At 32.4% G+C, this 12,461-nt stretch overlaps 2 protein-coding genes across 2 annotated transcripts; one reads left to right on the top strand and one right to left on the bottom strand.

Moving 5' to 3' along the window:
* Positions 1-365: 365 nt before the first annotated feature.
* LOC136203812 (GCN5-related N-acetyltransferase 7, chloroplastic) lies at positions 366-8,164 on the top strand. The gene is made up of 5 exons (XM_065995051.1): positions 366-716; positions 944-1,099; positions 2,005-2,100; positions 7,552-7,672; positions 7,765-8,164. The coding sequence occupies exons 1-5, from the start codon at positions 432-434 to the stop codon at positions 7,941-7,943; spliced, it is 837 nt and encodes a 278-aa protein (XP_065851123.1). The 5' UTR covers positions 366-431; the 3' UTR covers positions 7,944-8,164.
* A 1,212-nt stretch (positions 8,165-9,376) lies between these two features.
* Positions 9,377-10,521, bottom strand: LOC136202929 (EG45-like domain containing protein). Its single transcript, XM_065993926.1, has 3 exons — positions 10,362-10,521; positions 9,927-10,203; positions 9,377-9,738 (listed from the first exon to the last, which is right to left on the bottom strand). The coding sequence occupies exons 1-3, from the start codon at positions 10,489-10,491 to the stop codon at positions 9,732-9,734; spliced, it is 414 nt and encodes a 137-aa protein (XP_065849998.1). The 5' UTR covers positions 10,492-10,521; the 3' UTR covers positions 9,377-9,731.
* Between the last annotated feature and the right edge of the window lie 1,940 nt (positions 10,522-12,461).

The raw sequence follows: 12,461 nt of genomic DNA on the forward strand, positions 1-12,461 counted from the left end.
ATAGATAAATATGTTCTTATATGGAAGGTAAACTTATTTGATATAATTCTGTTAGTCTAATTATCACACCACTAAAAGTATATTTATCTATCGTTAATAATTATGAGAATACATTTGACTGTTTGTTTGATATAAGTGGGGTGATAGATGAAATCGATATGGATACAATTTTTGTATCATTTAAAAAATACGAGGATATACTTAATTATTTATTAATATATATATAAATAATCAGATTACTACACTGAATCTTTTCGTTTCAGGGATCAAAATAGTTTTATTAAAATAAAAGAAAAAAAATTAATAAGTTTATTGATATGAAAGGAGATTTAATAACATAACTCTAATTTACAGGTAGTGAAAAAAAAAAAGGACAATAGAAGTCATACACAAGCAACGGATAATCCAATTTGGAAAGAGAAGAGAAGAAAATGGTAGCAGTTTCTTCTTCTGCTTCTTCTCCTCTTCCCATTTCATGGCTTCTTACTTCTCCAAATTGCTGTTATTACTTCAATTCCCATTCTCTCTTTCACCAATCTCCCTCTCGTCGGTTTCATATCCGACCTATCACAGCCTCCAACATCTGTACTCCACACGAGGTCGACAAATCGTCCTTGATTATAGCCGAAACAGAGGCTGAGGACCAGCTCTGGGCTGCTTCCTGTCTCCGTATCCGCTCCTTCCACGATTTTCAGCCTTCCACTTATGGCGTCCAAGTTAGTCAAAATTTCGCTATGGATTTTCTCTTTCTCCAGCTTACTTCAGTTATCATATTGGATGTGAAAATTGGAACCAAATCCAGCATTTAGTCTCACATTATTGATTTCTCTTGCTCTTAATTGTGGTTTCTAGTGAAACAGATAATAAAAGATAAGGTAGTTAAGAGTCAATTTCCTTTGCAACATGAAATTGATGGTATTCTGTATTTGTCAAGTCTTATTAGGATCATAAAAAATACTTGGTGGAGCGCGAGTTCGAAGCAGTGAAGGAACGTATTGCTGGAAAGAGAACAGGCTTCCGAAGAGTTTCTTGCATAAATGCCACCCTCCCACTATCTCAAGTATCAAACTTATCGGATGAGTTATGCGCCGAATGTAAGGTTTGTTTGCTTTCATTCATTGGGTTCTTTTTCTTATAGCTTTTAATTCGCTCATATATGCAATTTCTTGAAGCTGTTAGAACTTAGAGCTAATTTATAATCTGGAATCTATAGATATAATTCTTGGGTTAATACTCTGGTAAGGTCTTGCTGTTCTTCCTAGAGTTCAGCTAAAATGTTGAAGTTGAGACTTCTAGCAGCAAATGAATTGCCAATCCACATCGTTTAGTTTTATCTTGTGTGATAATGATAACTTTTGGAATGGTTTGGAGTTAGTAATTTACTCGGAAAGGAGCATATATACTTATAGTATCGTTGCTGGGATGGTTGAAAATTTTCCAGACAGTTGCCTGTTTTTGTTAATCTATCATCACTAAAGCTTATGATTGTGGCATCAAATATTAAGTCATCAATACTCTATTTTTGTTATTTAATTATTTTCTTTCAATAGCTTCTACTGCCATTTGATATTGCATTTAGCAGTCCTGACAATTAGGAGGTGCTTGAAAATGTATTTGGTTTTTAACAACTGATACATGCTGCTATTGGCAAACTTAGAAAATTCTTATAAATTTGTACTAATTCACTGAGAGCGTATATCAGTACTTTAAAATAGTTATAAGTTGAGACTTGCCAAGAACTTCATGTGGATTGGTCTTTTCTCATTTTCAGCATGAACCCTTTATTTGCTCATTTTGTTGTTTCCTTGTTTGGCGCACCAAATTGGGCATTTACAGATATTAAATGAGAACACTGTTTGATAAGAACATCAATCTGTGTTAAGGCAACTTAGAGTTAAGTATTCCCTCTGTTTTGAAGGAGATACATGATAATATTTTCCAACCATTCATATACTGTTTATATTATTTCCTCTATTGACTGATTATATTCCCATTTCTTCATAGTTTAATGACAATGGAGAAGAACGAGTTGTTGTTGGATCCCTCGATCTTAATCAATGTCTAAGACTTCCAGATGAAATAACTGGCAATAAACCTGAGGTATGTGATTGTATATCTTAGTAAATTTCTGCATATCATTATCAAGCATGTTCACTTGTTGATATCATGTGCGCTAATAGTTCATGTTGTGATGCCATAGTGCCAAAGATTTAGAGTTTTAAAAACTTTATAATCTCTTTGCTCTTTATTGAGAGTGTGCTACAAGTCATTCTGGATTGTAGATGAGTTTGTGACCATCTTGTTTTGAATTACAGTTTCCATGCTAAACTTTGAAAGTGTAGTTATTTGCTGTCAGGGAAAAAAATTCTGATTATTTGGTGTGGTTTTTATTCTAGTCATCTTGTTAGGAAAAAGAAAAGAGAAGAATCTAACTACAACGATACTAATGATTTGTGAAAAAAGTTGAAATTGTAAAGGAATATCTTGATGATGTGTAAATGTCTTCTAGCTCTTTAAAGTAAAGTTACTAACAACATATTATTGATTCTAGGAATATTGAAAAATTGTTCTACCAATTAATGCTGATTTGAGAGAATTACTTATGGTTCAAATGATTGTTGACTTTTCACAAGATACTGATGGCTTGGACAAACGAATTCTGAGAGCAAAATCTTAGAATTTTATTAACCAAAAGCAATACAAAACAATTTTATAAAATCCATTCAGAACTTCCTATTTATAGAGCCCAAATATCATTTCTATTCAAGTTAAGTTTTCCTAATAAATATAAAAAACTATATAAATTTATTCTTAGCTATATTTTCTAATCAAACTAGAATAAATAATCTCTTCCTATAAAAAATAAATTAAACAAGCTTAATGAAAAAAATATTAGGGAAATAACTCAGAAATAACTTAAAAAATTAATCTTACTAGATACGGGAAGGCCACATTAATTAAATGGCCGAAATGGTCAAAGTTGATTGAAAGAATTAACGGCCAAAGTCTTCAGTTGATCCTGCAAACCTAGACGAACTTGGACAACATTATATGAAAATCTTTGAAGTTCATTGATGGTTGCTGCAACTGGTTTTGCACCACATGTAACTAATAAATGAAGATCCAAAATATTGGCACCCATCAATCTGGCACCAGTTATGGATCTGGTTTCTGACCAGTTTTAGCACTGTTTCTAGGCAACTTTTTCCACCTCTTTCAATTCCATATTTGTGAACTATTTATCCTTCGATCCTTTTAACTTTTGGTCCTCACCATCTCTTGAATTTCTTACCTGTCACTTATACTTTGGCTTTTGAATTAAATGATTAGGAGTTAATAACAGTGAAGTAAAGTTACTGAGTAGATGGCATGGCTCTTGTTTTCTGACTCAAAAATCAACGTTTCAAAATTCTAAACTAATATCATGTTGCTATTGGTTTTTGGAATCTAGTTGGTGAAAGAGGGAGAAAAGGGAGTGGGAAAAACCTAAAGGTAACGGTCTAGGGGCTATTTAGTTGTTCAAATTGGGGGGTGTTTAATAACCGTAATAAACACTTAAATTAATAGATCAAGTCAAGTGCTTTTAGTTTTAACTTGTTTCTACTTAAAAATTTAAATAAAGTAAAAGAAATCACTTATACATCAAAATATTTAACTTGAACATTTTTAGTTGAACATGACCAACAATATTATTCTAAACTTTTCTATAGAACAAGATTTATATGCTTCTTAAATATGTTTGCATTACCATTTATCATTTTTTTTTTCACAAAAAAATAATTTCTATCTTATCAAACCTCGTGTCTTTAAATTCAGTATTTTATTCTTATTGTTTATAAAATAATTCTATCATTTAACCGTTTCAGTTTTTATAATATTCAACACTAAAATTCGCACTTGATTTTCAGTTTAATCAAATAGCACCTTGGTGTTATTTTCTAGAAAGTTCTGAAAGGACAGAAAGCCGAATGTTGTTTACAAATGGAAAAGTTCATTGTATAAAGACGATCAAAATATTTTTCTGTTCAAACTTACCAAACGGATCCTTTTTTAATTTTGGACATCAAACTTGATATTTTTTTGTACTTATTTCACTCTAAGTCTAAACCTCTGTCGATGTTGAAGCACATTCAAACATATATATATTTTTTTCTTTTTCTTGTGTTATTCAACATGAAATTTATGCTCAGAGTTGATTCATGAAAACCAGAGAGCATTGGGCAAGTCCCATGTGGTTGTTATGCAGTGGCCCATGATTTTCAGACACTAATTTCATGTTTTCTAACCGTTTATCTTGCAAGAAGCACCTTCTAAACCTAACTGTTACCGTCGGCACTGCAATCTAAGATCACCATTTCGGCACCATCAGGATTGTTGCTGCCACAATCACCCTACTACTATCTACATACCACATGCTAGCCTACATAACTGCCATAACAATGTATTAGTGACACACTACAGTAATTGATAGAAACTCTATAATCCAAATAGCCAAACAGAGAAAAAGAATGTAAATCTGATATGGAAGAGTGAATATTATTGATGGATCTGTAAGGTAACAATGGAAACTAGCAGTGTTTGCACTGTTCCAAGGAGAAATCTCTCTTTCTCCTAGCTACAGCCAAGAGCCAAAACCAAATACAAGAATATCTCTGTTACCCCTTCCCAAGGCATATTGCTTCCCCTTCTCCTCATGCTCTCCCAAGGCTAACTGTTTTCCAGCTCATCATTACTGCTACCCTCCACGTGCCCCCTTCTTTTTTCTAGTATAAACATTCCAAACTAATGGTCCATTGGGATAGTTGGGCCATAATTGGTCTATTTCTGTTGTTACTCTCTCCCTCTTTGTGGGTAGGTTTTATTTTTAATTTTTTTTATAATGATGGCAATACCGAAGTACTCTAAGTTGGTGAGAATATTTGAAGCCTCAATGCTGTAAACCACCAATAGTAATTCCATGACACAACTCCTGTCAGCACCTATTTAGCCATTTGTTGTAGGATCTCTTTTGGTCAGCAGAGTTGTTATATACAACAATGCTTGCTTCTATCACATCATTCACATTACTTTTATGCATTGGCATTAGGTTAAAATATTTACAACCTAAGCATTTTGTTTGTGAATGTTACTTACTATTGCAGTTTTATATGATAACTTTAGTTTTTAGTTTTACTTAGTGAACTTCATAAATAATTGGTATTGGGTTATAAAGGAAATTCCATCTTGTGATGATAAAACCAAAGTAAAAGTAAAACAAGGAAACACAAAGCCACCACGGAACGGAAGCCTATTTCTTTTTGTTTCTTCATCTATGTCTAAAACAAATTAGTGAGAAACATAGTTGAATTTGTTGGCAAGACTGAAGACATGCTACCATTCTATTGTGGAAAATGAAATCTAGAAACAGAAAAAGAAATCAGTCTTCCTGTGGTCATGCTATTATATGTTTTCTTATCCAACTGTTTCTGTTGCTAAATTTTTGGGTCTACTAGATTCTCTTGCATATTTAGCTTGAAATTGCTTGGCTGTAATGATGCTTCACATTACCCTAATTTAATATTTGGATGCTTGTTTGCTCAGAAAAAATGGACAAGACTAGTGATCTTTTAAATTCATAGAATAATTAGAATAGAAATGAAAATCCTTTGCACAATTGTATTTTCTAACACCTGTACGGAAGTCCTCAAATTTCAGTTAATCGGTATGTCAAACAGTCATGTTTGCTCTTCTTGCTTGCCTTTTTCTCGTATGCTAGGAATCTGAATTATGGTAAATCTTCTGCTGTTTCAGTTGTGAATCGCTGCTAGTTAAAGTTTTTAACGTTCCTCCTTCCAACTTTTTGTTTCTGATATGTACTTTCCTACATTTTATCCCTTAAATCTGTTTTTAGAGTCTCACATCTTTTACTGGTGATGCTATTTTCTTTCATCAAACAAAGCCATCAATTTTGTAACTACGGTATGATTATGAAACTTGCTCCCGATTGGCGCAAGTTGTTAGTCTGATTGCATTTCTAGGTTTGTTTGTAGTCTTTTCTTTCTCAGCTGTGCATGTAACAGAGAATCAACAATGAACTCCTCAAACAGGTTAGTATAAGCAAGAATCTCACAACACACAGAGAATGAGTAGGAATGGAATAGTAGCATTTGATTAATAGAAGTAGGAAAGAAACTAAGACTGACAGGAATGGAAGCTTAAATGAATTAACCTAAGCTTAATCCACTTCACTACCAAAGAAGGCAGAGCCTCTGCAAAGCAGCCAAACAGGAATAATATGATAAATCTTCAATACCCAAAACCCCTCTCCACAGCCTCCTCTTAAACCCCATCATTAACCCATTTTACCCTCCAGCTCATTTCTCAAAATAACTAAGTACCCTTGCCAGCCAGCTCACCCTTACCTCACTAACTAATTCTGCTGACACTCACTTTTGTGCTTTAGTCCTCCTAGTGTAGACCTTCCATTCCTTGGGCCCTTGATGGCCTTGATCTAATACATTAGTGGCCCATTCTCTATCAGCATGCACCATAGTTTATAAAACAAAATCTTTTAGCAATTGATCTGTGAGATTTGCCTTTATAATTAATATTTGTTCTCTTCGGAAAGAACGTGTTCTTTCAGTTGCTTTGAAGTTGGTCATGTATGATTTAAAAAATACACTGAGCTTTGTAGAAGTGTTTCTTTTGGTGTCAATACTCTGAGTTTATTTTATACAATAATACTTGTATATATTGAGAATTTGTGATATGTAAAGACTTAATGAGGTATTTATTAAAATAATCAGAATATTGTTTGTGAAATTGTAAAAAGTGAGTCAGATATGTCAGCTGGGAAGAAAATGTGGTGATCTCTGTCACTTATGTAGTTGGCTGGAACATAATCATTATGAATCTCATTAAGTTGGTCTTTGTTGTAAGTCATTTGATTCCAGGAGCAGTAGCAGGGATTCAATTATTTAAGATTGTGTTCTAATTCGTCTTCTAATGCTTTTTGTCTGAATCATAATGAAATGGGTTTGTGTTATTTGGAACATTTAATTGTTTTTAAGTCCTATTATGAAATATTTTCTGCATTTGGTGTTTACTACTGATAATTAACAAAGGAAAAAGTAGCATTTTCTCATTTGTAAAAATTGGTGTCTGAAGTCTGTTCTTCCAGCCAAGAATATATACGTACTAATAGCTGCCTCTGTATTTTGGATATTTGTTCTCTTAGGATTCAACTTCAACAAAATTTAATTTTGGCTAATTTGTACAGAGAGCACAAGTTTATAGGTGAGTTTATAATCCCAGGCAGCCCTTCCTGAGCTATGCTGTGCTTTTATCTATGGGAGGCCTAAAGCCGTAATTTTTGGTCTTGATAATAGTAGTTTGCTTATGAACACAAGGTATACATGATCCGCTGATTTCGGAAATTGAATTTGTTCAAGATGAAAAGATGAATAGTCTACAGATTGCATTTGATCTCTTTATCCTGTGGGAAATTTGGTTATTAAGATAATTGTATCTAAATGTCTATGAATTTCATGATAATAACATTCATTTCAACAGGGGATGGGAGCTGATTTTGCAAGGGCATACCTTAGCAACGTATGTGTTGCCAAGGAACTGCAGAGGCAAGGCCTGGGCTTAGAACTTGTCGAGAAATCAAAAACAGTAGCCAAAGAATGGGGTAAGATAAACCTATTTTCTTTTAATTGCTATCCATTAGCATCTATGAATTTCATCACATCTAACTTTGGTGTCTTTCTACTAAATTCCCAGGTATAACTGACCTATATGTTCATGTTGCTGTTGACAATGCGCCAGCAAAGAATCTATACTTGAAGAGCGGTTTCATATATGAAAATGATGAGCCTACCTGGCAAGCCAGGTTTCTTGATCGGCCGCGACGACTACTACTATGGTTAGGTATCTCTACCATGCAAGATCTATTACAGTAGCATTCACATTCTGTCTCTACCATTATACACTATCATTGTTGATACTTGTAAAATAAGCTTCCAATTTTCATATTTATTTGTACACTATGGAAAAAAAAATTCTGTAATTATGGAAAAGTATGCCTACTAAGCATATTCTTTTTCTATAGAAATGAAAAAAAACACTACAATGTATCTATTATTAAACATCCTAATAAAATACTGTTATTGTTCCTGTAAAATTAACTCAATTAGACGAAAGCTATAGCTGTAGAATAATGGCTAGAGATTAAAACAAATGTTGGTCAGTTCAATATGTCTGTCTTTCTCTCTGACCTATTATTTGGTAACATTTGTCCATTGGTAACATTTGCCTTAAAATTAGTGAAAGCTCAACCGATGCAGATGATAAGTTTATGTTTACATGCACCTTAATAGCGAAATGAATTTGGTCATTCACCGTTAGATCTAAGCTTATTAAATCTAAACCTTAGGATGCTTTGAATCTCCACCCTAGGATTTTAAAAACCGTGATTTGTTTGTACTCAGTTGTGTTCATATTTGGCAATATTCATCAAATATTGTGCCAACTACTTGATCACAAATAAGTTAACTATTACATTGTCTTATTGATAGGAATACCCCACAACATAACTAGTCATGAGTAAAATGAGTTGTTTTCTTTTTTTGGGTTTTGATGATGTTGTCTTGAATCAGAAATGAGGCAGTCTAAAGATGCCGATGATGATCATATTGTGTTAATAAAGGGTTCAACTTTGCGTACAACATTGCACAACTACGAAGCTTTCCTACTATGTGTACAAAACATTAAGAAAAAAACCCATCTTGGCTATTAGATTTTGTGACACCAAGTGTCTGAAGGGGTTACAAGTTGTTTTACTTGTCTATAGATCCTGTCAAATATAAGCTTGATGTATCTATAGACAATTACAAGGAAATAACTGTAACAAGGGGTACAACCAATAACTTTGGGTTGATTATTAAGATAGCTTTTCATCTTGTCATTAAATTGGTCATTTTCAGAATGTTTTTGGCAATTACAGCAGCCAACCAATGGGGAAATTATACTGGAGTCCGGGTCTTCCAATTCATTAAAAGACCCTCCATAGATTTATTGAGTTGGAGGACCGGGTCCCTCCTATAAATTCCCTAACCAATGACATCAATAATCCACATTTACATGGGTATATTAATGAGGAGTTATACCTGAAATCTCTACCAGGTTATTAGTGGCGAATACAAAATTGGTCTGCAGAAGGATCAATTTTACATATACATGCGTATTTTTTTTTCTAAATCAAACTTGATTAATAATTTTTTTTTTTATACCGGAATGCTATTACACACTAGAAGTATGCATCTCATTTAATTCACATTTTCTTTCTGTTAAAAAAATGTAAAATTTAAGGGTTTAATAATAGAAACACAAAAAATTCCATGGCATGATGTAAATTAGTAAATTAAATTTCACATTCTGTCATATATATTTTGGTTACATCACACTCGCTCGGTCATATTTGGTAGGCATCTCTTACTCATTACATCAATAAAATTCTTTATTCTTTATTTCTTTCATTATCTTCATATTCTAGTTGCAGACATAATAAGCTCCCAAAATTGGAAAATAACAAAAGAAAATTCAAAGTAACCAAATTATAAATATTTATTTAAGATGACGCCCGCTACTTATCAATTACAGATGCATATCCACGAAGCAGACAGTCTTGATTTATATTATCTTCATATTCTATTACTTGTCCGAGCTTTTCTCAACATTCAATTCAAGTGTCAAATCCTGAAAATCAAATACCATAAACACTAGTTATCTTCATTTATATTATATATATGATTATATATAATATAAAAACGATTATATACCGTGTCAATTGTGTTATGTTAGTAAATTGTATTATTATATCAGAAATTGTTAGTTCTTACTTTAAAGTTAGTTATAATACTAATTAAAGAATTTGTTAAGCTTACTGGTCATAATTAACTACAACCAAGCCGGCATCAGGATCGCCTATTCGAGAGAAAGCGTCACGAGAGAGATTAATGACCCCTTGGCAGCCCCGGCTACAATAATCTACAATCCTGACTTCAACACTGGTGCCTGGCCTACATGGGCGTGGAGCTTTGTTTGCACCTCTTACGCATGTCACTCTATACCTTTGTCCACATGCTGCTCCATTATTCCACAGAGCATCACTTACTCCAGCAACCAATACCCCATTATTATTATTTCCATAGCATTTTGAAGCTGCAAAATTAAATACAACCAAATATTTTATCTTCTTATATTCTATTCTGTATAAACATATAAAATTAATAATCATATAACATTATACTTATAACAAAAATTATTATTGAATCATAACTATCGGTTTAATCATTTGGTTTAAAAAGACGTATACTTACGAGTATAAGGAGGCCTGCCTGGGGAAGCCCTATTTGGATACCAAACGGCAATCCCTTGAGCAGCATATGAAATGGAGGTAAGGCATAGTATCATCCATATGACTATAAAAACTCTCATCTCACTTGCCATTTAATTTCAGTGTAATATAATTATTAAATCCTTGGGTTCGATCCCCATTTATATATAGTACGAATATGAGTCAATAAAAATATATATGTCCATTTTAATAATAAACTACTTTATTAAATGTAATAATTGCGTGGAAAATTGAGAATCAAATGAAGTCAATTTTCCACAAAGATGCATCTTCCAGGAAAGAGATGAAAAACTCATATTTAGAGTTAAATGTGTTGTGGAAAGAGGAAAACGAAACGGTGTTCATATTGCTTTAACAGAAAATTAAAAAAAGCATCTTCCTTGATATTTACATTTTTTTTTTTGGTTAAGCTTTTCATCGGTTCAATTTGACACATTGGACAATAGAGTTAAAAATTGTTGGGAAAATAATAATATAATATAGAAAATTAAAGCAAGCAAAAATAATTAATAAAAATGACACCGATAATTTAATTTGGTTCAATCTTAATTTTGTGTTACGTCCACGATCTAACTCGAAAATTAATTCTTTCACTATAAAATAATACATGTATTAAGAGAATATTCTCTAAACAACCTTTTAAGTTACAACAACAATATGATATAAAACTAAAATAGTGACACTCACATATTTTCCGCAAAATACTCCAAAATAATTATCTTACTATTTGGTCACTTCCCAAAGTAATCAAATTATCCACTTCAAAACTTCCTAAACTCTTGTAACCCAATGATTTTTTTCTTAAGCTTTAGCAAATAACTCATTTGCTTATTGTTGGCGATATTTTTGAATATCCCAATTTTCAGTCTTGATGCGCGATTGTGGGGATTAAAAATGGTAAAAATAATACAGGTGTGCCAGAGAAACTAGTTCTCGAAGGGTAAAATGGTAAATAAAGAAATAAAATAAATAAATGTACCTAAATGACTTGAATTCTAAACGAAAAGCGATTAACGACCGTTATAAGGACTGAAAATAAAAACAACGGTCTTGGGTCCGACGTTGCTTGATAGGTCGGTCGAAAAAAAATTCTTTAAGATATGGTACTAAAAATAAAAGCAATAAAAGCGACACAAAAACATAATTTTTTTAATTTTTCTTTTATATTTTTATTGATTTCATAATTTTTTCAATGTTTTTGGATTACCAAAATGAGCATAAAACATGAAAATTACAACTTAAAAATAAAACTTTAAAGCTAGGAATATAAACAAGTCATAAAAAAATAATATGTAGTCGGTTATATGAAATTAACCGATCTTGTTGACATTGTTGGGATGCGTGAAAATGAGGTCTGAAACTTCGGAAAGTCATCTTGGGGACCGTCGCGTTGTTCGGATAATTCTGGGTGAATTTAGAGCGACTTAATAATTTCAAGGACCAAAACAGCAATTTACCAATTAAATGAAAATCAGAATCACTTCCTGGACTAAAAATAGTGATTTCACGGGATTTTGGAGCTCCATTTTGGAGGCCGTAAAGGTCGGATTTGAGTGAAACAAAAGCTAATATTTAAAGTTCATGTGTAAGGGAAGGGTCTGGAATTGGAATTTCGAAAAAATGTCGAGTAACAAGTTCAGAATAAATTTTTGAAAATAGTTCTAACAGAATAGTTGTTTGATGGTTGTAAAATCAAAAGCTTGATTCTGTATTGTGAATACTACTTAGAGGACGGTTTTGAAAGCTATAGAAGACCGTTTTTCACGAAATAAAAACTTGGATTTCGAGATTGGATGTAAATAAAGATATTAAAATTAGTTCGGGATGAAATGATGAAGTAACGAGCTCAAAATAAATTTTAAAAAACGAATCTCTAAAAAAGTTGTTTGATGAATTTTCAAGAATGAAAATTTCAAAAGCTTATTTTTTCCGGGTCTTTTTAATTGATTGAATCAATAAAAAATTTCTAAACATGATTTAGAACGAGTGTGTAAACTAAGAATGACTCAAAAATGGTGTTTCAAGGATCTCGGTTTCACGAAAAATTACTTGAAACTTTGAG

This window comes from Euphorbia lathyris, chromosome 8 (assembly GCF_963576675.1).
Source record: "Euphorbia lathyris chromosome 8, ddEupLath1.1, whole genome shotgun sequence".
In the NCBI taxonomy this organism is placed as follows: Eukaryota; Viridiplantae; Streptophyta; class Magnoliopsida; order Malpighiales; family Euphorbiaceae; genus Euphorbia; species Euphorbia lathyris.